We start from the raw sequence: 26,735 nt of genomic DNA, 5'->3' as shown, positions 1-26,735 counted from the left end.
ACAAACTTGAGAAATTTCACTCTAATGAGAAGAGTTTATCTCTGACCTGCCGACTGGTGACCCTAGCAAACAGCACCAGGTGAAATCATGTCAACATAATTGTAGCTAGCAATCTTAATTCTAATGCATTTAAATTCTACCTAAAAGTGATTTCCTTATATTAGATCTAACAAAACACAGGTTAACAGTGGAAGTAGCCTCTCTGATACTAGTTCCCATGAGAGCCAGTTGGTAAATTAGGACTGTATGAGGAAGTATACACAAGGAGGGTCAATAGAGACCACTTACTTCATTCCTTCCATTGGCTGGATGGAGTGGGAGTGGGGAATCCATCCTCTGAAAATAATCATTTCAAATAAACGACTGAAGTTGGTGATTCAGACTCCTTGGCACACGGAGCTATTCCTCACTTTTCAGAGGAGAATTTGTGCCTGCAGTTGTCCTTACTTTAAAGTCATAAATGGAGCTGATATTCTAGAAAGTGACTATGGTGGTCATGGAGATAAGGTGACAAGGGAGGATACAGAGTAGTCCACGTAAGTGTCAGAAGTCCAAGGGCCCATACAAACTAAAATTTATGGGGAATATTACAGGAGTATGGAAAGATGTATGGACAGGATGCATGTTGCAATACTGCTTATAACAGTGAAAACCTCAGATGCACTTAAATGGCTACTAATCAGAAATTTAAACATATTAAGTTACACCCATACAGGGGTTTACTATGGAGTCACGAAAACTATAGATGAAGAATAGCTAGGATTTACTGAGTGCTTACTCTGTGCCAGGCACATTACTTGATTTGTCTAAAACTTGGCAACAGACTCTTGAGGATGCTATTTATGTGGTTTTACTGAGACTCCAGGCACCTGAATAACTTGTCTAATATCACACAGCTAGTAGCTGGTACAGTCAAGATTTGAATCCAAACAATCTTACTCTACTTAGTGTACTTTTCACTGTAGGTGTATAAATAGTAATATGGAAAGATGATCGAAGTATAAAAAGTGAAAAAAGTAGGTTATAATTGTGTGACTTTTAAATGCAGTTTATATGCTTATATATGTTTACAAAGAAGAACATCTAGAAGAATGCATGCTAACCAATTTATTAGGCATGTGAGCTGGGTACATTTCCTTGATTTTTATCTTCTTTTGCGTCTATGTATGTATTTTCTGTAACCTACATATATAAAGTACTCTATTATTTTTTAAATATTTTTTTCTTAAAAGAAAGAGTGAAAGAATAAATCAGAAACCAAGCAAACAAAAGTCAGGTCAAACGGAAGAAGACAACAGTGGTTCAGGCGAATTGATATAAGAGGCTGGAAGGGAGAACTAAGAAGGATGGGAAAATATTAAGTAAATTAATAATATTAACATTGCCCTTCTAAGGGCCAGGCATTTTGACCTCGTGAAATTGACCTTGTGCCCCAGTTGGTGTGTTTTAGAAGCAATGCCATTTCCTGATTCTGGGATCTTCCCTCTGATACTATTTTCTTTCCTTTTTCTTCTCCCCCAAGTGGAAGAATTCCACTTTACTTCTTCTTTTTATTTATTTATTAACATTTTATTGGAGGATAATTGCTTTACAATGGTGTGTAGGCTTCTGCTTTATAACAGAGTGAATCAGCTATACATATACATATATCCCTATATCTCCTCCCTCTTGCGTCTCCCTCCCTCCCACCCTCCCTATCCCACCCCTCTAGGTGGTCACAAAGCACCGAGCTGATCTCCCTGTGCTATGCGGCTGCTTCCCACTAGCTCTCCGTTTTACATTTGGTAGTGTATATATGTCCATGCCACTCTCTCACTTTGTCCCAGCTTACCCTTCCCTAATTGGCAGATGGTTAGACTAACATGTGCTAATATTGTTTCTTCATGCTTGGCGTCAGATGTCAGCTCTTTTATCCTCCACAACTGTGTAGGTTGGAGGAGAGTTAAAGCATTGAAGTAGAAAGCAGGAAATTTACTCTTTGCCCTAATTTTAGAAATTATATCCCTTAAAATTAGCTGAAAACAGGAATGCTGGGTGGGAAGGATAAATGAGAGAAATATATTTATTTCAGTCGAACTTTGCACACGTGAAAATTTTGTTAACTAGGACCTTAAAGATCCTAGGGTTGGTTTTTATTGTGGGGAACAAAAATCTTTTGCTAGTAACACTGGCATTTTAAGGTGATAGAAGTCAAAGATTGTTTTCTTGGGGTTGAACTAGCAGCCAAAACATTCTTTACTTGGGGGCTGGGATGTGGCTGTTGGCAACGCATTTCATGGTGCAGTCTTTAATTCAATGGTAAAATTTAAGCTAAAACAAGCCAAAAACTATAGGTTTCTTTATTTTCACTAAACAGGCAATTGAAATACACGGTACAAAAATAAGTGGTAAGATTATTGTAAAATGAAATGGACAGAATAAATATTCAATTTAATGTTCCATCTATGAGATTTTCACAATAAAATCACAGTTTACTTTGTAAAAAAAAAAAAAACAAAACAACTCCCCGTGTCCCCAAGTCCATTCTCTAGTAGGTCTGCATCTTCATTCCCATCCTGCCCCTAGGTTCTTCATGACCATTTTTTTTTTTTTTAAGATTCCATATATATGTGTTAGCATATGGTATTAGTTTTTCTCTTTCTGACTTACTTCACTCTGTATGACAGACACTAGGTCCATCCACCTCACTACAGATAACTCAGTTTCATTTCTTTTTATGGCTGAGTAATATCCATTGTATATATGTGCCACATCTTCTTTATCTACTCATCTGTCGATGGACATTTAGGTTGCTTCCATGTCCTGGCTATTGTAAATAGAGCTGCAATGAACATTTTGGTACATGACTCTTTTTGAATTGTGGTTTTCTCAGGGTATATGCCCAGAAGTGGGGTTGCTGGGTCGTACGGTAGTTCTATTGTTAGTTTCTTAAGGAACCTCCGTACTGTTCTCCATAGTGGCTGTATCAATTTACATTCCCACCAACAGTGCAAGAGGGTTCCCTTTCTCCACACCCTCTCCAGCATTTACTGTTTGTGGATTTTTTGATGATGGCCATTCTGACTGGTGTGAGGGTGATACCTCATTGTAGTTTTGATTTGCATTTCTCTAATGATTAATGATGTTGGGCATTCATTCATGTGTTTGTTGGCAATCTGTATATCTTCTTTGGGGAAATGTCTGTTTAGGTCTTCTGCCCATTTTGGGATTGGGTTGTTTGTTTTTTGATACTGAGCTGCTTGTAAATTTTGGAGATTAATCCTTTGTCTGTTGCTTCATTTGCAAATATTTTCTCCCATTCTGAGGGTGGTCTTTTCATCTTGTTTATGGTTTCCTTTGCTGTGCAAAAGCTTTTAAGTTTCATTAGGTCCCATTTGTTTATTTTTGTTTCCATTCTCTAGGTCATGGGTCAAAAAGGATCTTGCTGTGACTTATGTCATAGAGTGTTCTGCCTATGTTTTCCTCTAAGGGTTTGATAGTGTCTGGCCTTACATTTAGGTCTTTAATCCATTTTGAGTTTATTTTTGTGTGTGGTAATTTAGAGTGTTCTAATTTCATTCTTTTACATGTAGCTGTCCAGTTTTCCCAGCACCACTTATTGAAGAGGCTGTCTTTTCTCCATTGTATATTCTTGCCTCCTTTATCAAAAATAAGGTGACCACATGTGCATGGGCTTATCTCTGGGCTTTCTATCCTGTTCCATTGATCTATATATCTGTTTTTGTGCCAGTACCATACTGTCTTGATTACTGTAGCTTTGTAGTATAGTTTGAAGTCAGGGAGCCTGATTCCTCCAGTTCCGTTTTTCTTTCTCAAGATTGCTTTGGCTATTCGGGGTCTTTTGTGTTCCATACAAATTGTGAAATTTTTTATTCTAGTTCTGTGAAAAATGCCAGTGGTAGTTTGATAGGGATTGCATGGAAACTGTAGATTGCTTTGGGTAGTAGAGTCATTTTCGCAATGTTGATTCTTCCAATCCAAGAACAAGGTATATCTCTCCATCTGTTTGTATCATCTTTAATTTCTTTCATCACTGTCTTAGAGTTTTCTGCATACGTGTGTTTTGTCTCCTTAGGTAAGTTTATGCCTATGTATTTTATTCTTTTTGTTGCAATGGTAAATGGGAGTGTTTCCTTAATTTCTCTTTCAGATTTTTCATCATTAGTGTATAGGAATGCTAGAGATTTCTGTGCATTAGTTTTGTAAACTACTTTACCAAATTCTTTGATTAGCCCTAGTAGTTTCCTGGTTGCATCTTTAGGATTCGCTATGTATAGTATCATGTCATCTGCAAACAGCGACAGCTTTACTTCCTCTTTTCTGATTTGGATTCCTTTTATTTCTTTTTCTTCTTTGATTGCTGTGGCTAAAACTTCCAAAACAATGTTGAATATTAGTGGTGAGAGTGGGCAACCTTGTCTTGTTCCTGATCTTAGTCGAAATGGTTTCAGTTTTTCACCATTGAGGATGATGTTGGCTGTGGGTTTGTTATATATGGCCTTTATTATGTTGAGGTAAGTTCCCTCTATGCCTACTTTTGGAGGGTTTTTATCATAAATGGGTGTTGAACTTTGTCGAAAGCTTTCTCTGCATCTATTGAGATGATCATATGGTTTTCATTTTTCAATTTCTTAATATGGTGTATCACATTGATTGATTTGCGTATATTGAAGAATCCTAGCTTTCCTGGGATAAACCCCACTTGATCATGATGTATGATCCTTTTAATGTGCTGTTGGATTCTGTTTGCTAGTATTTTGTTGAAGATTTTTGCATCTATGTTCATCAGTGATATTGGCCTGTAGTTTTCTTTCTTTGTTACATCTTTGTCTGGTTTTGGTATCAGGGTGATGGTGGCCTTGTAAAATGAGTTTGGGAGTATTCCTCCCTGTGCCATATTTTGGAAGAGTTTGAGAAGGATAGGTGTTAGTTCTTCCCTAAATGTTTGATAGAATTCACCTGTGAAGCCATCTGGTCCTGGGCTTTCGTTTGTTGGAAGGGTTTTTTTGTTTTGTTTTGGTTTTTGGTTTTTTTGCGTACACGGGCCTCTCACTGTTGTGGCCTCTCCCGTTGCGGAGCACAGCCTCCAGACACGCAGGCTCAGCGGCCATGGCTCACGGGCCTAGCTGCTCCGCGGCATGTGGGATCTTCCCGGACCAGGGCACGAACCTGTGTCCCCTGCATCGGCAGGTGGACTCTCAAACACTACGCCATCAGTGAAGCCCTGTTGGAAGGCTTTTAATCACAGTTTCAATTTCAGTGCTTGTGATTGGTCTGTTTATATTTTCTATTTCTTCCTGGTTCAGTCTCAGAAGGTTGTGCTTTTCTAAGAATTTGTCTAGTTCTTCCAGGTTGTCCATTGTAATGGCATATAGTTTCTTGTAGCAATCTCTCACGATCCTTTGTATTTCTGCAGTGCCAGTTGTTAGTTCTCCTTTTTCATTTCTAATTCTATTGAGTCTTCTCCCTTTCTTTGTTGATAAGTCTGGCTAATGGTTTATCACTTTTGTTTATCTTCTCAGAATGCCAGCTTTTAGTTTTATTGATCTTTGCTATTGTTTCCTTCATTTCTTTTTCATTTATTTCTGATCTGATCTTTATTATTTCTTTCCTTCTGCTAACTTTGGGGGTTTTTTGTTCTTCTTTCTCTAATTGCTTTAGGTGTAAGGTTAGGTTGTTTATTTGAGATGATTCTTTTTTCTTGAGGTAGGATTTTATTGCTATAAACTTTCCTCTTAGAACTGCTTTTGCTCCATCCCATAGATTTTGGGTCATTGTATTTTCATTGTCATTTGTTTCTAGGTATTTTTTGATTTCCTCTTTGATCTCTTCAGTGAGCTCTTGGTTAATAAGTTGTGTAGTGTTTAACTTCCATGTGTTGTATTTTTTACCGATTTTTTCCTGTAATTGATATCTAGTCTCATAGCGTTATGGTAAGAAAATATACTTGATATGATTTCAATTTTCTTAACTTTACCAAGGCTTGATTTGTGACCCAAGATATGATCTATCCTGGAGAATGTTCCATGAGCACTTGAGAAGAAAGTGAATTTTGTTGTTTTTGGATGGAATGTCTTGTAAATATCAATTTAGTCCACCTTGTTTAATGTATCACTTAAAGCTAGTGTTTCCTTATTTATTTTCATTTTGGGTGATCTGTCCATTGGTGAAAGTGGGGTGTTAAAGTCCCCTACTATGATTGTGTTACTGTCAATTTCCCCTTTTATGGCTGTTAGCATTTGCCTTATATATTGAGGTGCTCCTATGTTGGGTGCATAAATATTTACAATCGTTATATCTTCTTCTTGGATTGATCCTTGATCATTATGTAGTGTCCTTCTTTGTCTCTTGTAATAGTCTTTGTTTTAAAGTCTATTTTGTCTGATATGAGGATTGCTACTCCAGCTTTCTTTTGATTTCCATTTGCATGGAATATCTTTTCCACCCCCTCACTTTCAGTCTATATGTGTCCCTAGGTCTGAAGTGGGTCTCTTGTAGACAGCATATATATGGGTCTTGTTTTTGTATCTATTCAGCCAGTCTGTGTCTTCTGCTTGGAGCATTTAATCCATTTACATTTAAGGTAGTTATTGATATGTATGTTCCTAGTACCATTTTCTTAATTGTTTTGTGTTTGTTATTGTATGTCTTTTCCTTCTCTTGTGTTTTCTGCCTTGGGGCGTTCCTTTAGCATTTGTTGTAAAGCTGGTTTGGTGGTGCTGAATTCTCTTAGCTTTTGCTTGCCTATAGAGGTTTTAATTTCTCTGTCAAATCTGAATGAGATCCTTGCTGGATAGAGAATCTTGATTGTAGGTTTTCCCCTTTCATCCCTTTAAATATGTCCTGCCACTCCCTTCTGGCCTGCAGAGTTTCTGCTGAAAGATCAGCTGTTAACCTTATGGGGATTCCCTTTTATGTTATTTGTTGTCTTTCCCTTGCCGCTTTTAATATTTTTTCTTTGTATTTACTTTTTGATAGTTTGATTAATATGTGTCTTGGTGTGTTTCTCTTTGGATTTATCCTGTATGGAAATCTCTGCGCTTCCTGGACTTGACTAACTATTTCGTTTCCCATATTAGGGGAATTTTCAACTATAATCTCTTCAAAAATTTTCTCAGTCCCTTTCTTTTTCTCTTCTTCTTCTGGGACCCCTATAATTCGAATGTTGGTGTATTTAGTGTTGTCCCAGAGGTCTCTGAGACTGTCCTCAATTCTTTTCGTTCTTTTTTCTTTATTCTGCTCTGCAGTAGTTATTTCCAGTATTTTATCATGCAGGTCACTTATCCATTCTTCTGCCTCAGTTATTCTGCTATTGATTCCTTCTAGAGATTTTTAAATTTCATTTATTGTGTTGTTCATCATTGTTTGTTTGCTCGTTAGTTCTTCTAGGTCGTTGTTAAAGATTTCTTGTATTTTCTCCATTCTATTTCCAAGATTTTGGATCATCTTTGCTATCATTTTTCTGAATTCTTTTTCAGGTAGACTGCCTATTTCCTCTTCATTTGTTTGGTCTAGTGGGTTTGTACCTTGCTCCTTCATCTGCTGTGTGTTATTCTGTCTCCTCATTTTGCTTAACTTACTGTGTTTGGGGTCTCCTTTTTTCAGGCTGCAGGTTCGTAGTTCCCGTTGTCTTGGTGTCTGCCCCCAGTGGCTAAGGTTGGTTCAGTGGGTTGTGTAGGCTTCCTGGTGGAGTGGACTAGTGCCTGTTTTCTGGTGGTTGAGGCTGGATCTTCTCTTTCTGGTGGGCAGGTCCACATCCAATGGTGTTTTTTGGGGTGTCTGTGACCTTATTATGATTTTAGGCAGCCTCTCTGCTAATGGGTGGGGTTGTGTTCCTGTCTTGCCAGTTGTTTGGCATAGGGTTTCCAGCCCTGTAGCTTGCTGGTCATTGGGTGGAGCTGGGTCTTCTCATTGAGATGGAGATCTCTGGGAGATTTTTGCCATTTGATAGTACGTGGATCTGGGAGGTCTCTGGTGGACCAATATCCTGAAGTCGGTTCTCCCACCTCAGAGGCACAGGCCTGACACGCGGCCGGAGGACCAAGACCCTGTCATCCACATGGCTCAGAATAAAAGGGAGAAAAAAGGAAAGAACGAAAGAAAAAATAAAATAAAGTTAATAAAATAAGAAATAATTATTAAAAAAATTTAAGTTAATTAAAAAAAGAAAGAAAGAAGAGAGCAACCAAATCAAAAAAGAAATCCCCCAGTGATAACAAGCACTAAAAACTATACTAAAAACAAAAAACCAAAAAATGGACAGACTGAACCCTAGGACAAATGGTAAAAGCAAAGCTATACAGACAAAATCATGCACAGAAGCATACACATACACACTCACAAAAAGAGAAAATGGAAAAAAATATATATCGTTGCTCCCAAAGTCCACTGCCTCGATTTGGGATGAATTAGTTGTCTATTCAGGTGTTCTGCAGATGCAGGGTACATCAAGTTGATTGTGGAGATTAATTTACATTATCAAATTTGCTTTAATAGAAATGAGAAAATATAGGTCTTTGGATGCTCTCAGTTATTTGGATTATGCCTTCATTTTGTGAAAGTTTCATAGTCTACCAGCATCTGTGCAGAGGATACCTGAGGGAGGTACGGGCAGGCACAGAGGGAGAGAGCATCCTTGGGATAAGCAGCCTGGTTAGGGAGAGAGGGTATATTTCTAAGTAATTGACACAAAGGAAATTTTAATTAAAATAAATGTGACCGAACGGTAGTGATGCGTATTGCCGAGGGGATGGCGGACGCCGGCTTGCGCCGCGTGGTTCCCAGCAACCTGTATCCCCTCGTGCTCGGCTTTCTGTGCGATAACCAGCTCTCGGACATGGCCAACAAGTTCGCCAAGGCAACAGGCGCTGATGGTTTCCAGTGATTTGGAATTATAAACCACGTTGCCGCAAACATCCTCCTGTGTAGATGTTTGTTTCATGGACCCAGCAGGATGCCAACACCTCTTCCCTCTTGGACATCTATAGTTTCTGGCTCAAGTCCACCAAGGCCCCAAAGCGGAAGTTACAGGCAAATGGACCAGTGACTAAGAAGGCTAAGAAGAAGACTTCATCCAGTGACAGCAGTGAGGACAGCAGTGAGGAGGAAAATGCCCAAGGGCCCCCCGCTAAGAAAGCTGCTGTACCTGCCAAGCAGGCCGGTCTGCTTCAGCACCCTGGAAAGGCTGCAGTCAAGGCATCAGAGAGCAGCAGCAGCAGTGAAGAATCCAGTGATGATGAGGAGGAGGACAAAAAGAAAAAGCCTGTCCAGAAGGGAGTTAAGCCCCAAGCCAAGACAGTCAAAGCTCCTCCTAAGAAGGCCAAGAGCTCTGATCCTGATTCTGACTTAAGCTCAGAGGATGAGGTGCCAAAGAACCAGAAACCAAAGACAACACCCGTGGCAGCTAAAGCTCAGGCTAAAGCCCTAGCCAAACCAGGTACACCAGCTCGTCCCGCACCTAAAGTAGTCAGTGGCAAAGCAGCTGGTGGTAACAGCAGCAGCAGCAGTGATGATGACTCAGAGGAGGGGAAGGCAGCAGCCGTATCTAAGAAGACTGTACCTAAAACGCAAGCTGTGGCCAAGGCCCCAGCGGAAGCAGCTGTCGCTCCTGCCCAAAAGAGTTCCAGCAGTGAGGACTCCTCCAGTGAGGAGGAGGAGGAGGAGGAAGAGCAGAAGAAAAAACCAGGTCCCTATAGTTCAGTTCCCCCACCCTCTGTTCCCCCACCCAAGAAGTCCCTGGAAATTCAGGCTCCCACGAAAGCTGCAGAGAAGCAGCAGCCTGTGGAGAGCAGCAAGGACAGCAGCGACGAGCCTGATTCAAGTTCTGAGGAAGAAAAGAGGCCTCCAGCTGAGGCAGTCATCTCCAGAGCAACTACTACACCAGCTCCAGCAAAGAAGGCAGCAGAGAGCTCTTCAGACAGCGCAGACTCCGACAGTTCTGAGGATGAAGCTCCTGCCAAGCCAGCCAGTACCACCCAGAATTCCTCGGGTAAGCCGGCTGCCGCTCCCAGGCAGTCTGCAGTTAAGCCAGCTACGACGCCCAAGCAGCCTGCAGCCACTGACCAGAAAGGCTGATAGCACCTCCAGCGAGGAGGAGAGCAGTGCTAGTGAGGAGGAGAAGACGAAGAGGACTGTAGCCACCCCTAAGTCCAAGCTGATGGCCAAAGCAGCTCCGTCGTTGCCTGCCAGGCAGGCCTCTCAGTGTGGTGGGGACAGCAGCTCTGATTCAGACAGCTCCAGCAGCGAGGAAGACGAGCAAGAGAAGACGCCTAAACCCCCAGCCAAAAAGAAGCCACAGAAGGCAGGGGGAACTGTAGCCCCTTCCAAACCAGCCTCTGTGAAGAAAGCGAAGGCCGAGGGCAGCAGCACTTCTTCCTCTGAGGACTCCGGTGAGCAGGAGGAAGAGGAGAAGCCCAAGGCCAAGGGCACTCCAAGACCACAAACCGCCAAGGCCAATGGCACCTCTGCACTGACTGCCCAGAATGGAAAAGCAGACAAGGACGGCAACGAGGAGGAGGGGGGCAAGAAAAAGGCAGCAGTGGCAGTTGCTAAGCCAGGTTCAGGAAAGAAGTGGAAGCAGAATGAGGCTGCTAAGGAGGCAGAGACTCCTCCAGCCAAGAAGATAAAGCCCCAGACCCCCAACATGTTTCCTAAAAGGAAGAAAGGAGAACGAAGGGGATCCTCCCTGTTCCGAAGGGTCAGGGAGGAGGAGATTGAGGTGGATGCTCGAGTGGCAGACAATTCCTTTGACGCCAAGCGGGGTGCAACCGGAGACTGGGGGGAGCGAGCCAATCAAGTTCTGAAGTTCACCAAAGGCAAATCCTTCCGGCACGAGAAAACCAAGAGGAAGCGGGGCAGTTACCGGGGAGGCTCCATCTCTGTCCAAGTCAATTCTGTTAAGTTTGACAGCGAGTGACCGTGGACTATCTGTAGCACAGCAGGGGTGATGGTCTGAGACCACTCACTTTCCCCAGTCGACCTGGGAACCCTCAGCTCTGTCGGGGGAGGGTGTCGGTGAGGAGAGCAGTTTAGGTTAGGTCTGAAGGCTTTGCGTCGTAACATCCTCTAAGGTCCTTTTCTGTGTTTGTGGTTTTGTACAGATTTGTTTTTGAGTGTTGGGTAGCAAGGACAAGGTAAGGGGAGTGTTCTTTTTTAAGAAAAATTGTTTTAGTTGTCATTCTCCCTGTTTTATGGAAGTTCTCATACTGAGAAATTTGTATATTTTACATTAGACCATTTCTTATTGATTTTTGTTGTGGTTTTCAGAGGTGGGTTCACAGATTAAAATCTCAGCTATCTTCCAAGATGTGGTAAAGGTCACATTATGAATTTTTATAATTGGAGAATTCTGTCTATGGGAGTGCTTGTGTCCACATTTCATCCTTCCTACCCCTCAGGGCCCTGGTGAGGGGCGGCTAAGAATGGTTAATGTATGTATCTGTTAAGCATGAACTGCGTACCTCATTCGTGGGGTCTAGGACTGAAGTTTTCAGCCAGCATGGACTTACCTACTTTGGGGGATAAAATTTACTGTTTTGTTTCAGGCAAAATTCTGGTGGGGTGTGAATGCTGTGGGGTCAGTCTGAATATTTCGTTTGCTATAATTTTATTATTACATAATGTTTGCAATATGTGTTTTTTAATTTGAAAGCATAAACTTTTTTATTGTTCAAAGACAAAAATAAATAAATAAATAAATGTGACCAACTAAATCCTGCCAGGTAGTAGACAGCTGAGTTGGAAAATGACAGAGAAGCTTATTCAGTCCTGACAGAAATATTTAAGTCATCAGGTAAATATACAAATTAATAACGTTAGTATTACATTTGATCCAAAAGGTAGTTCTAGCCAGTCCAATAAATATCTCATTTCATTCTTCTTTTGCTCGCATAGTAAAGGTCAACAATATCCTGTTTTGTGAGAGTTCAGCTTCTGATTTATAACTAAGATTATAAGGGGGCTTCCTTGGTGGCGCAGTGGTTGAGAGTCCGCCTGCCGATGCAGGGGATATGGGTTCGTGCCCCGGTCCCGGAAGATCCCACATGCCGCGGAGCGGCTGGGCCCGTGAGCCATGGCCGCTGAGCCTGCGCGTCCGGAGCCTGTGCTCCGCAACGGGAGAGGCCACAACAGTGAGAGGCCCGCGTATCGGGAAAAAAAAAAAAAAAAAAAAAGATTATAAGGCTTCTGTAGCCAGGGGTGAAGTAACATTTCCACTCTGAGGGTCATAAAACCTAAGTAGGAATTCCTTGAGGCCACTATAGAGTGCAAACAAAACTAAGGCCGAGGGGGATGAGGCTGCAGTGACAGGACTCGTCACAGTACTCTTCCTATGATGCCAATTAAACAAAAGGGCCCTGGGTCGCAGGAAGGACAGCTAATAAGTGCCCTGGCCAGGGCTGGTTTCATACCTAGACTATCGAGGACAATCATCTGCTCGTTCAAGTAAGGCCCTGCTTTCAGTCAGAGCTGTTGGCTCTTAAAGTCTGACCCAGGCCTGGGTCTCTGCTATGAAATGAGAGATGTGAAATTCAGAGAAAGAGAACTTGGGCAGTGATATTTATTTTTGTAAAATGAGGAGATTGGGGCTTCCCTGGTGGCGCAGTTGTTGAGAGTCCGCCTGCCGATGCAGGGGACACGGGTTCGTGCCCTGGTCCGGGAAGATCCCACATGCCGTGGAGCAGCTGGGCCCGTGAGCCATGGCCGCTGAGCCTGCGCGTCCGGAGCCTGTGCTCCGCAACGGGAGAGGCCACAGCAGTGAGAGGCCCGCGTACCGCAAAAAAAAAAAAAAAGAGAGAGATTGTACAAAAAGACCCCTGAGGGCCTATCCAGCTCAGCACCTTTCCCATGCCCTGAATTGCCTCCCTCAGGGACTCTCCTCCCCGAGAAGCGAGAAGGATGAAGAATGTAGGTACCAAGTGTGGGTAGAGGGTGGAAGGAAGAGGACAGCGACGTGTTGTCATTTCCCCAGCCACATCCAGTGGTCCTGTCTTGACTCCTATTTCTGTCTGTGTTGCTTTTCCTGCCAGTACTTCAGGCTTTCCTATTTTTACAGGTGATGGAAGAAGGATCGGGAATCCCTTAGAATGGACTCCAGGTGCTGTACTAGACTGTGAAGATACTGGTGATTAAGCCAGAAGGCGTTATTTCTTTAGCCCTTACAGCCAGAAGTGGAGGGTGATGACTAAAAAGTCCAGTGACAGAGTTCTGCAGGCTTGAATCACTGTGTGTGGGCTCAGGAATGGGGTCCTTAAAGGAGTCCCGTGGACTGCCATTGGCAGGCAGTGGTCCCCCACTCATGATGGACCCCTAATGTGCAGCTATGCTGGTGGACCCGGAATGCCCACATGGCCAACCAGGTCTCATATTTTGCAAAACACAACCCCCTAGCCAAGTGGGTCAGGCATGAGGAGAGACTACGGGTGGACTTGCTGGCCCCTTGACAGATTCATCTTGCCCAGTCTGTGATGTGAGCTTCAAGACAGCCTGATCTCTGGATCTGGAAAATGAGCCATAGTTTAATACCACCTGGAAGAGTCTTCATCTAACACTTTTTCCCCCTTTGGCATCCTTTTCTCTGCCCCATCTTTTTATTTTTTATTTTGGTCATGAGGCACGTGGGATCTTAGTTCCCCAACCAGGGATCGAACCCGTGCCCCTGCAGTGGAAATGTAGTCTTAATCACTGGACCTCCAGGGAAGTCCCTGTCTTTTTATTAAGACGGTTTCTCAAAGTGTATTTTGCAGAATTTGCATCAGAATCACCTCTAAGGTACTTGTTCAAGATTTCATTTGAGAACTATTGCTCAAAAACATGACATCAACTCTGGCTGCACAAGAGAATCACCTGGAAAAAAACCTTTTTAAAATACCAATTCTCTGGGCCCCATACCCAGAGCTTCTCATTTGATTGGTCTGGGTTAGTTCTGATTCAGTAGTCAGGGATGCAACTGGAATACATATGTTAACAATTATTATACTTACCAATGATTTTTTTTAAATTTATTTTTATTTTATTTATTTTTGGCTGTGTTGGGTCTTTGTTGCTGCACATGGGCTTTCTCTAGGTGCAGCTAGTGGGGCTACTCTTTGTTGCGGTGCGATTCTCATTGCAGTGGATTCTCTTTGTTGTGGAGCATGGGCTCTATGCGCGTGGGCTTCAGTAGTTGTTGTGCGTGGGCTCAGTAGTTGTGGCTCACAGGCTCTAGAGCGCAGGCTCAGTAGTTGTGGTGCATGGGCTTAGTTGCTCCACGGCATGTGGGATCTTCCCAGACCAGAGCTCGAACCCGTGTCCCCTGTGTTGGCAGGCAGATTCTTACCCACTGCGCCACCAGGGAAGCCCTTTACCAATGATTATATTCAACTTTGATGAGGGTGGTTGAGGTACCATGACATTTTGAAAACACTGTCTAGGCCTTCACCAAGGGTATAATCTGCTACCCTTGGGAATGTTCTCTGTCTTGAATTCTGGTTCCACCAACTTGTGTCTGATCTTGGGTAGTTATTAACCTCTCTGTGCCTCAGTTTCTCCATCTGTAAAATGGAGGAAATAAAAGTACTTACTTTACAGAGGTTGTAAGGATTAAAAGAAGTTAAGACAGAAAGAGGTCATTTTTATTTTGGGAATCTCTCTCTCTCTCTCTCTATTTAGTTGGCTCTGGTTCTCTGATAAGGCAGTAATTCAACTGTTTCCATGTCCTCCTTCAGCCTTAGCCTTCCCATTCCACTTGCCCACTCACATGAGATACTCCAATCATGGTTACAAGAAATTTTCTCTATATATGATTTGTTGTGAAGAAAAACAAAACATGCTGAAATTCTATTTTACAAAGAATTTCCTCTAGTGGATATTAATGTTCAATGTATGATGGTTGAACAGTGAAAATATGTTATTAAGTCTCTAATGAGATGAATAATCATGAGATTTAATAACATTAATTAATTTCTTATTAATTAATAAATAATTTATTAGTTACGTCCAATCAATTAAAACTTTATTTATTTTAAAAGCTAGAACTGTGATGATACCCAGTATATCTTTGAAAAGATAAAGAAAATTGATAAACCTTTAGCCAGACTCATCAAGAAAAAACGGGAGAGGGCTCAAATCAGTAAAATTAGAAATGAAAAAGAAGGTACAATGGACACCACAAAGGATCATAAGAGACTACTACAAGCAACTATATGCCAATAAAATGGACAACCTAGAATATGTGGACAAATTCTTAGAAAGGTACAGTCTCCTAAGACTAAACCAGGAAGAAATAGAAAATATGAACAGACCAATCCCAAGTACTGAAATTGAAACTGTGATTAAAAAACTCCCAACGAAAAGAATTCCAGGACCAGATCACTTCAAAGGCAAATTATACCAAACGTTTAGAGAAGAGTTAGCTCCCATCCTTCTGAAACTATTCCAAAGAATTTCATATAAAGGAATACTCCCAAACTCATTCTGAGGCCACCATCATCCTGATACCAAAACTCGACAAAGATATCACAAAAATTACAGGCCAATATCACTGATGAACATAGACGCAAAAATCCTCAACAAAATACTAGCACTCTGAATCCAACAATACATGAAAAGGGGGGCTTCCTTGGTGGCACAGTGGTTAAGAATCCACCTGCCAATGCAGGGGACACAGGTTCAATCCCTGGTCTGGAAAGATTCCACATGCTACGGAGCAACTAAGCCCATTTGCCACAGCTACTGAGCCTGTGTGCCACAACTACTGAAACCCGTGCACTCTAGGGCCCATGTGGCACAACTGCTGAGCCTATGTGCTGCAACAACTACTGAAGCCAGCACGCCTAGAGCCCGTGCTCCACAACAAGAGAAGCCACTGCAGTGAGAAGCCCATGCACTGCAACGAATAGTAGATCTCACTCGCCACAACTAGAGAAAGCCCACGCACAGCAACAAAGATCCAACACAGCCAAAAATAAAAATTAAAAAAAAAAACATGAAAAAGATCATACACCATGATCAAGTGAGATTTATCACAGGGATGCAAGGATTTATCAATATCCACAAATCAATCAGTGTGATACACCACATTAACAACTTGAAGAATGAATAACCATATGATCATCCCAATAGATGCAGAAAAAGCTTTTGACAAAATTCAACATTCATTTGAAAAAATGAAAAACTCTCCAGAAAGTGGGCATAGAGGGAACCTACCTCAACCATAATAAGACCATATATGACAAACCTACAGCTAACATCACACTCAACTGTGAAAAGCTGAAAGCATTTCCTCTAAGATCAGGAATAAGACAGGATGTCTACTCTTGCCACTTTTATTCAGCACAGTTTTGGAAGTCCTAGCCACAGCAATCAGAGAAGAAAAATAAAAGGAATCCAAATTGGACAAAAAGAAGTAAAACTGTCACTGTTTGCAGATGACATGATACTATACATAGAAAATCCTAAAGATGCTAACAGAAAACTACTAGAGCTCATCAGTGAATTTGGTAAAGTTGCAGGTTACATAATTAATACAGGTAAATCTCTTGCATTTCTATACGCTAAAAATGAAACATCAGAAAGAGAAATTAAGGAAACAATTCCATTATCATTGCTTTGAAAAGAATAAAATACCTAGGAATAAACCTACCCAGACAGCAAAAGAGCTGTACATGGAATACTATAAGAGGCTGATGAAAGAAATCAAAATTGACACAGATGGAAAGATATACCATGTTCTTGGATAGGAAGAATCAATATTCTCAAAATGACTATACTACCCAAGGCAATCTATAGATTCAATGCAATCCCTATCAAATTACCAATGGCATTTTTCATGGGACTAGAACAGAAAATCTCAAAATTTGCATGGAAACACAAAAGACCCCAAATAGCCAAAGCAAATTTGAGAAAGAAAAATGGAGCTGGAGGAATCAGGCTCCCTGTCTTCAGACTATGCTACAAAGCTACAGTCATCAAATCAGTATGGTACTGGCACAATAACAGAAATATAGATCAATGAAACAGGATAGAAAGCCCAGAAATAAACCCATGCACCTATGGTCAATTAATCTATGACAAAAGAGGCAAGACTATACAATGGAGGACACTCTCTTCAATAAATTGTGCTGGGAAAACTGGACAGTTACATGTAAAAAAATAAAATTAGAACATTCTTTAACACTATACACAAAAATAAACTCAAAATAGATTAAAGACCTAACTGTAAGACTATAAAACTCTTAGAGGAAAACATAGAACACTCTTTGACATAAATCACAGCAATATCTTTTTTGAGCTGTCTCTTAGAGTAATGGAAATGAAAACAAAAATAAACAAATGGGACCTAATTAAACTCAACAGCTTTTGCACAGCAAACGAAACCATAGACAAAACGTAAAGACAGCCCACAGATTGGGAGAAAATATTTACAAATGAAGAAACCGACAAGGCATTAGTCTCCAAAATTTACAAAGAGCTCATGTGTCTCAATATCAGAAAAACAAACAACCCAATCAAAAAATGGGCAGAAGACTTAAATAGACATTTCTCCAAAGAAGGCATACAGATGGCCAACAAACACATGAAAAGATGCTCAACATCGCTAATTATTAGAGGAATGCAAATCAAAACTACAATGAGATATCATCTCACACCAGTCAGAATGACCATCATCAAAAAATCTACAGACAATTAATGCTGAAGAGGGTGTGGAGAAAAGGGAACCCTCTTGCACTGTTGGTAGGAATGTAAATTGTTATAGTCACTATGGAGAACATTATGGAGCTTCCTTAAAAAACTAAAAATAGGGCATATATCCAGAGAAAAACATGGTTTGAAAGGATATATGTGTCCCAATGTTCATTGCAGCGCTGTTTACAATAGCCAAGACATGGAAGCAACCTAAATGTCCATCAACAGATGAATGGATAAAGAAGATGTGGTACATATATACACAATGGAATATTACTCAGCCATTAAAAAGAATGAAATAATGCCATTTACAGCAACATGGATGGACCTGGAGATTATCATACTAAATGAAGTATGTCAGACAGAGAAAGACAAATATCATATGATATCACTTATATGCAGAATCCAAAAAAAATGATACAAATGAACTTATTTACAAAAGAGAAACTGATTCACAGACTTAGAGAACGAACTTATGGTTACTGGGGGGAAAGGGGGAGGGAGAGAGTGGGAGGTTGGGATTGACATATACACACTATTATATTTAAAACACCAACAAGGACCTGCTGTATAGCACAGGGAACTCTGCTTAGTATTCTGTAATAACCTAAATAGGAAAAGAATTTGAAAAAGAATAGATACATGTGTATGTATAACTGAATCACTTTGCTGTACATTTGCAACTAACACAACGTTGTTAATCAACTATGCTCCAATAAAAACAAAAAAAAAAAACAAACAAAAAACCGCTAGAACTGTGGTGACACCCAGTGGCCAAAATGTTAACCACTGAGATTTTTTAAATACATGTATTTTCCTCGGCATACAGATACTTAATATTGCATCTATTTTATCTTTATATTTTGAGACCAATTTAATAATAAAGCATGAAACAGTCCTTCATTAAGAATATCAGCAGTGATATCACTTATATGTGTAATCTAAAAAAATAGTACAAATGAACTTATTTACAAAACAGAAATAGAGTCACAGATGTAGAAAATAATCTTATGGTTACCAGGGGGGCAGGGGGTGGGGCGGCATTGACATATACACACTACTATATATAAAATAGGTAACTAATAGGGACCTATGGTATAGCACAGGGAACTCTACTCAATAATCTGTAATGACCTATTTGGAAAAAGAATCTAAAAAAGAGTGGATATATGTACATGTATAACTGATTCACTTTACAGTACACCTGAAACTAACACAACATTGTAAATCAACTCTACTCCAATAAGAATTTTTTAAAAATAAAATTTTACCCAGTATAAAAAAGAATATTGTCAATGAAATGTGGACAAACCAACATTCTTTAGTATATTTTTAGTAGTAAAAGTTTTCCAGCCAGTTCAGGCAGACAAGAGCACAAGGTCATCAAAGGTGACATTCATAATAAAAACTTTTCCACTTGGAGAAAACAATTTGTATCAGTATGTAGAAAACAAACGAAAGACCAGACACAGGAGAATTGTAGCAGAGACTATTAAGACTTCTCATATGGCCCTTTAAATGATGAGGAAATAATTACAATTCAGGTAAAAGTGATTCCTCTATTTCCCCTCCCAAATTGTATAGGATCTATCCTTCGGTATATTCATTCTTTTGCTCATTCAGGAAATATTTCCCAGTGTCCTATTTGAGAAGCAGACTCTGAGAGGGAGATTAATGTCCAGGAGGTTTATAGGAAAGTGATCTTGGGAGGATTGGGCAGAGGGAGAAGATGGGCTGCTATGCAGTCTCAACAACGGCTTCAGCTGACCCCACAGGGAGCTCTGAAGCTAGCATGACCCCTTAGTGTTGCCTCTTATTGGGGAAAGTGGGGAGAACTTTTATCCTTGGGTCCATCCAGTCATTGGATGTTGGCTACCCCCAGGAAGGGGTGACTTTTCGGTGAAGTAGCTCTCTTTTAGCTGAAGCAGCGCTGCAGAGGGCTGACAGCTGAGGCTCATCTACTTGACAATATTCGCAGCAGTTGGAAGAGTAAGTCCTCCAGTATCAAGGGTGATCAGCCTAGCCCATCTCAACATCCTCTGAATCACCACACTGAAGCCACACGATGCCAATAGAACAGACCGGCCTTCTGACCTTTTAGAACTTAAACAAATGAACACCCATATAAATACTCCAGGCTATGAAGGAAGATTGAACTTTAAGAGAATAATGGGCACGGGTCGGGTAAGGAGAGGAAGGCTAATTTTGTCTCTGCTGATTTCTGCATCAGAGTAGAAGGGCAGGAAGGATACAAAGAACTATAACACTTGCCTTAGACTGAGAAGTGTTTACCTTATTCTGTGGGCAGTTTGGAGTCACTGTAAGTTTTTACAAAGAGAAGAGCAAGCACTAAGTAGACAATCTAGCTGGTAGTAAATTTTCTGTCATCTTTAAGGCCACTTCGAATTGCACCTTCACCTGAAAAGCTTTTCCTGCTTCAAGATTTTTGAGGGCCTCTCTCTACCCTTGGTCTTAGAATAAAATAAAAATTCCTTAGTGTAACTCCCAAGACCCTGTATGATTTGGCTTTGTTTGTTTACCGCTCCAGACTCATCTCTCATCCCATTCCTCTATACTTGTTGGCCAGCCTAGGCTAATTTTGCCTCTGCTGATTTCTGCATCAGAGCAGACATCAGTAGAACTGGTGTCTTATTTATCTTTTTATCTTCAGGGACTATTATAATACCTTTAACATGCTAATGCTTTATTGCTGAATTGAAGAAAAGTAAATAGTCCTCACAGATTATTTTGTTGATAGCTGCTCTCCCTCAAAGAACCACAGGATCTAATCCAGAGTATTTCCTTTTCCAGTTTATTTTTGTAATAAGAAATTTAAAAGACTTCTGCACTGTAATTCTGTGGCCAGTCATCCCCAGTGCCCTAAATACCTATATTTACCATAAATTTGGCATATATTTCTCCTATGTGAAATATTTCTTCTCAGTTAAACATCAGTACAGTTGCAACTATAGAATGAGAAGGGATCGTAGAGGTAGTCTGTTATATAAGCCCCTCAGTTCATAGTCAAATAAACTAATTTGAGGGTGTTAAATGATTTGAAAAATGCCACCTAGCTAATTAGTGACAAAGTTGAAGCTAGAATCTAGAAGTAGTAATTGCTAAATCAATTCATCACTCATCATCATCATCATCACCATCAATGCTTAGAGGCCCTACATGAACCAGGTACTCCTCTAAAGATGCTACTTATATATTATCTCATTTAACCTTCACAATCCTCTGAGGTGATACTATAATATTATTAGCTTCAATTAGAGTAAGGAAGGTAGGGCACAGAGAAGTTGACTAACTTGCCCAAAGTGCATAATGCATAATAATTCCAATAAAAGCCCTCAAACATATCTCTTTTTCCAGCTTCTTTAATTCCCAAAGCTGAACATATCAACATAGATAGTGGATTAAAAATAAAACTCCTTGCATTAGGAAATAGACTCTATCTCCTGACTTCTTGATCTGGGCTGGATAGTCAGCAACTTGCCTCACTTTGACCAGTAGAAATGGGACTGAAGTGACATTGGGTGACTTCTAAGGAAGCACTCAACAGGTGTTGCAGCTTCCAATCTCACCTTCTAGCTGCTCTGAGATTGCCATGTTAGGAAGCCTAGGCTGCTCTCCTTAAAGTTGAAAGATTACAAGAAGAGAGAGACCCAGACAACAACCAGCATGTGAGTAAAATTCAGATCATTCAGTCATTCTAGCCACTAGGTGACTGCGACCACAAGAGTAAGCCCAGGTGAGACCAGAAGGACAACCCTACTGCGTTCTATTCAAGTTGCTGACCCAAAGAACTGTGAAAAATTAAATGGTTGTTTTAAGCAAACATATTTTGAAGTAGTTCATTATATAGCAATAGATAACTTGTACAGTGTATGATATTATCATTTGATTAGTGTTAGCATGGTGTTTCTTTTTCCATCTCATTACTTTTAATTTTTTCTGAGTCATTATATTTAAAATAGGTTTGTGGTAGACAGCATAAAGTTGGGTCTAGTTTTTTAATCCGATCTGAAGATCTCTGTCTTTTAACTAGTGTGTTTAGACGATTCACATTTAAAGTGATTATTGATATAGTTGGATTAAAATTTACCATCTTTGTAACTGTTTTCTATTTTCTATTACATTTGTTCATTTTTCTCCCACCCCTCTTTTTCTGACTTCCATGTGTTTAATTGAGAATTTTGTATTGTTCCATTTTACTTCCTCTCGACATTGAAAAAAAACATTTTCAGTTGTTGCCCTAGGGTTTACAATATACATTTAAAAATATTCTAAGTCCACCTTCAAATAACACTATACTGTGCCACTTTATGAGTGTATTCCCAAGTCATCCTTCCCATCCCTTGAGACACTGCTGTCAGTCATTTCATTTATCCATATGCTATGATCACCCTGGATAGATCAACCAGACAGAAAATCAATAAGAAAACAGCAGACCTGAATTAACACTGTAAACCAAATGCACCTAACAAAATATATAGAATATTCCACCCAATACCACCAAAATAAACATTCTTCTCAAGCACACATGGAACATTCTCCAGGAGCGATCATATATTGGGTCATAAAGCAAGCCTTAACAAATTTAAGAATATTGAAATTATGTCAAGCATTTGTTCTGTCCACAATGGTATAAAACTAGAAGTCAATAACAGGAGGAAATTTGGAAAACTCACAAATATGTGGAAATTAACACACTCCTCATCAACCAGTTGGTGAAAAAAGAAGTCAAAAGGGAAATAAAAGAATAGGTCAAGACAAATGAAAATGGAAATACAAGATATCAAAACTTATGGAATGCAGCAAAAACAGTTCTGAGAGGGAAGTTTATAGTGATAAACACATACATTAAAAGAAAGATCTCAAATAAACCACCTAATTTCAAGGAATTAGAAAAAGAAAAAACTAAGCCTTAAGTTAACAGAAAGAAGGAAATAATAAAGATTAGAAATAAATGAAATAGAAACTAGAAAGACAATAGAAAAAAAATCAATGAAACTTTAAGAGTTGGTTTTTTTAAAACATAAACAAAACTGACAAACTTTTAGCTAACCAAAAAGAAAAAAGAGAGGACTCAAATAAAATTATAAATGGAAGAGGAGACATTACAACTGACACTACAAAAATACAAAGGATTATAAAGGTTACTGTGAAAAATTATATTCCAACAAATTGGATAACCTAGAAGAAGTGGATAAATTCCTAGAAACATATGTCTTACCAAGACTGGACTCTCAGGCAGCAGCTGGTAAAGAATGTAGTTAAGGTGCTTCCAGGGAAAAAGTGTGAGATGTGTGTTTTTGTCTGCTTCCTCTGCACTGAGCCCTGGTGGGATAGCTTTGTCAAGTGCTCATATGCACATTAACTATTGCTTCTTCTTTTGCGATAGTCTTTTGGGTCTTATGTATGCAAGCCTCACTGGCTCTCAGAGTTAGGTGTTTTGGGGTCCCATCTATTGTGTGGGCGTCTTAAAAGTTTGGGTGCTAAATGTAATGTCCAAACTCTTCACTCTTCTGGGAGAAACTGGTAGTTGGAGTTCCCTCCTGATCGTCCCCTACTGTGCTGGGAGTAGGGTTTATAGCAAGAGTGTGTCTCAGCCTTTTTTACCAGTTTCAATGTGTGTATTTTCTCATTTGTCTGATGTTTAGGAATCACTCAGCTAATTTCTGGATTTCTTTTAAAGGAAATTGCTCTATATGTAGCTGTACATTTGTTGTGTTGGTGTGAGGAGTTCAGGAGTCTCCTGTGTCACTACCTTGGTTGACCACATATCTATGTGATCCACTTATTAAGTGTTAACTTGACAAGTTCATAACACATGGAAACAACCTAAGTGTCCATCAATGGTGAATGAAGAAAACGTGGTATATAGATATATACAGTGGAATATTATTCAGCCATAAAAAGGAGGAAATTCTGCTATTTGCCCAACACTAATGAAACTTAAGGGCACTTATGCTAAGTGAAATAAGCCAGACAGAGAAAGACAAATGCCATGTGATTTCACTTATATGTAGAATCTAAAAAAAAGCAACCAAAAAACCAAACGAATTAATAGAGAGTGTACTGGTGGTTGCCAGGGGCTGGGGAATAAGGGAAACAGATGATGTTGGTCAAAGGGTCCAAAGTTCCAGTTATAAGATATGTAAGTTTCTGGGAATTAATGTCCAGCATGGTGACTGTAGTTAACAATACTGTGTTGTACACTTGAAAGCTGCTAAGAGAGTAGATCTTAAATGTTCTCACCACACACACACACACACACACACACACGGAATGGTAGCTGTGTGAGGTAATGGATGTGCTAACATTATTGTGATAATCATTTGCAATGCATACATATTTCAAATCATCACGTCGTACACCTTAAACTTACAAAATGTTATATGTCAAGTATAGCTCAATGAAACTGGAAAAAAACAAAATGTAATAAAATAAACATGTAATTCAGATGTATAGAGAAAAACAAAATAAAATCGGCTAATATTTAAGTTCGCCCATTCTTTCCTCAGCTGTTTCAAGTCTACTCACCCACTCTCAAAGGCATTCTTCATTTCTGTTCCTGTGTCTGATTTCTAGCATTTACTTCTGATTCTTTCTTCTAGTGTCCATCTCTCTACTGACATTACTTTTCTGGTCTTTCATGTTGGGTACTTTTCTCATTACATCCTTTTAGATAATCATAGCTATTTAAATTGCCTATTTGATAATACTAACAAGTGTGTCATCTCTGACTCTGGATCTGATGATTGCTTTTTCTCTTCAGACTCTGCTTTTTCTTGCCTTTTGTATGCTTTATAATTTTGTTGTTGAAAGCCATGTATGTTATTGGGTAATGGGTACCAAGACACAAAGTCTCTAGTATGAAGATTTATGTTAATCTTTCTAGGAGTTGGGCTGTATTTACTCTTTCCTGTAGCTATAGGGACCAGAGACTTCAAATTCCTCCATGTCCTTGGTTTTGATTTTGGGACTTCCTTTTTTTATTTCTCCTCAGAGAAAGTCTGTGTCTTGTAGTCTTTTAAGCTGTAATCCACTGTTATCATACTAGCAACATATTGGTGTAGCATAGGGTGTAGAAGACGGGCAGCATTCTAAAATCTTCTAAGACTTGGTCTCTTAGTGGGCTTGTCTTGGGAATATGCCTTCACAGGTGTTTCTGTCTCTCCTACAACGTATAGCTTTCTTCCTCCTGCTGCTACTGTTTTTCCTGCCTGCAGCATTCTCTATTTCCTTAATGTCATCTCCCCTGTTGAATAAGGGGGAATTTCCCCACCTTAGATGAGACAGAGATGTTGGAGTGGAGCGGAGTTCCCTTCTCCCTGTTGGGGTAAGTCTTCTGTATTGCCCTCTGGGGAAATGTCCTTCCTACTGGAGTAGTCCTTTCTTAGGGAGATAGGGTTTCTCCTATCAGGACCATAAGGGGATTTTTCTTGAATCCTCAGACCCGTTTTGTGATAACCTGCTGGCATTTCTGGAGGGAAAGTGTGTCCCACTCCCACCTCCCATGACTGCAGTTTCTAGGAGTTTCTCACTCTCACATTAGTTCCACACAACTTCTGGCAATTTGCAAATTACTAAATGTTCCCGTCAGTTTATGGCATCCAGCAGGTTTTGCTCTAGGCAAACCAATATCAGGTGCTCTATCTCTGGATGTGATTGTCATTGATTTTGGCCAGTTTGTCTTGTTGAACAAACTGGAAGGGGAAGGGGTTGGCAACTTCGAAGTTCTTTACATGTCAGAGCTGAAGATATATTTTCTTGGCTAAGTTTCCCTACTATTGGGCACACAGGAACTAAGAGTCACAATGTGGTCTGAACTGTCTCTTTGTATTTGGCTTTGGGTGAGGGGAATGAAACAAGGACTCTAGTATAATCTCTACTTATACATGGTATTTACAGGAGGTATTTTGTCAGGACGTTTTTTTAGGAATGAGTGACTCATGTGGTGATTAAATATAAGACTTGAGAATAGGCTAATAGAGGCATGGTTGGAGAATTACACAGAATAGCTTGATTGGGGTGGAGAACCGCACAAGAATCAGTAGGAACCGAAGCTGGAAATATTGTGTCCAGAGTACATTCAGACTGGGAAATGTTTGATTACATTCTGTGGTCAGCATGGAGTCACTACAGATTTTGTAAATGATAACAGCAAATACATAATTAATCTAGCAATAGTATTAGATAAACTGAAGGGACACTGGGCTAGTAGCATCAAGCTCAAGATTTAGTGTCTGACTAGAAATGAAAAGGAGAAACTGAGGAAGGCTGTGATGTCCCAATGATAAAATCAGACATTTGAGAGATGAGGTACAGGAGTCTGGCCTATAATACAAAGAACTTGAAACGCAACCAGATCTCACAACAGAGATTAGGTTTTGGAGTCATCTGCATGGAGGTTATAGCCGAAATACTGAATAGAGATGTGGTCTTCGGGAAGAACAAGAGCTGCGTTTAGAACCTTGGGGAATGTGTAAATTTAAGGGGATGGGAGAACATAGAGTTAGCAGTGGAAAAGCAAGAAAGATGGGAGTAAAACCAGGACAAGATGTAAAGGAAATTAAGGTAGAAGATGGTCCTTTTTTTTTCCCGACTTATGTCTGGCCTATAGGGGCAGACTCTGAACTGTACAGATCCACCCAGCCTTGACTGGAAAACAGCTTCCTATATAGCGCCGCGTGAATGGCTTGCTTCTTGCTAGAGTTTTACATGAACTCTTTTTATAGTGGAAATAGATGAAAATGTTCCACAAGAAATGGTTAGTGTTTTTATTAGGTAAGCATCCGCAATTATGCGCTAATGTCCCATTCTTGGAATCTAACCAGGTAGGAGAGAGATTTGTGCTGGCTGTAAAATTGTGATAATAGCCAAATTTAGTACACAAAATTACCATGATCTCCGAGGTAATTGCAAACGATTTACTACAAACCAATATACAACCTTCACAATACATGAATTTCTTCAGACATCTGTATTTGTATTTATGTGCTGTATGTATCCATATATGAAGTACAATTGGATGCTCTACAGCTGGTATTTAGTGGCTTGTTTCT

At 40.1% G+C, this 26,735-nt stretch overlaps 1 protein-coding gene and 1 long non-coding RNA gene across 2 annotated transcripts in view; both read left to right on the top strand.

The window, feature by feature from the left end:
- The window catches only part of LOC137201711 (uncharacterized), a 127,552-nt gene that overhangs the window by 12,329 nt on the left and 88,488 nt on the right, over window positions 1-26,735 (top strand). The window lies entirely within an intron of this gene.
- On the top strand, window positions 8,597-11,672 carry LOC137201709 (nucleolar and coiled-body phosphoprotein 1-like). The gene is given in 3 exon segments (XM_067695884.1): window positions 8,597-8,868; window positions 8,943-10,055; window positions 10,057-11,672. Coding segments are annotated over 3 exon segments (2,109 nt in total). The 5' UTR covers window positions 8,597-8,731; the 3' UTR covers window positions 10,916-11,672.

This window comes from Pseudorca crassidens, chromosome 11 (assembly GCF_039906515.1).
Source record: "Pseudorca crassidens isolate mPseCra1 chromosome 11, mPseCra1.hap1, whole genome shotgun sequence".
NCBI classification, from domain to species: domain Eukaryota; kingdom Metazoa; phylum Chordata; class Mammalia; order Artiodactyla; family Delphinidae; genus Pseudorca; species Pseudorca crassidens.
The sequence above is the reverse complement of the archived record's forward strand: the minus strand, read 5'-3'. Positions and strand labels throughout refer to the sequence as shown.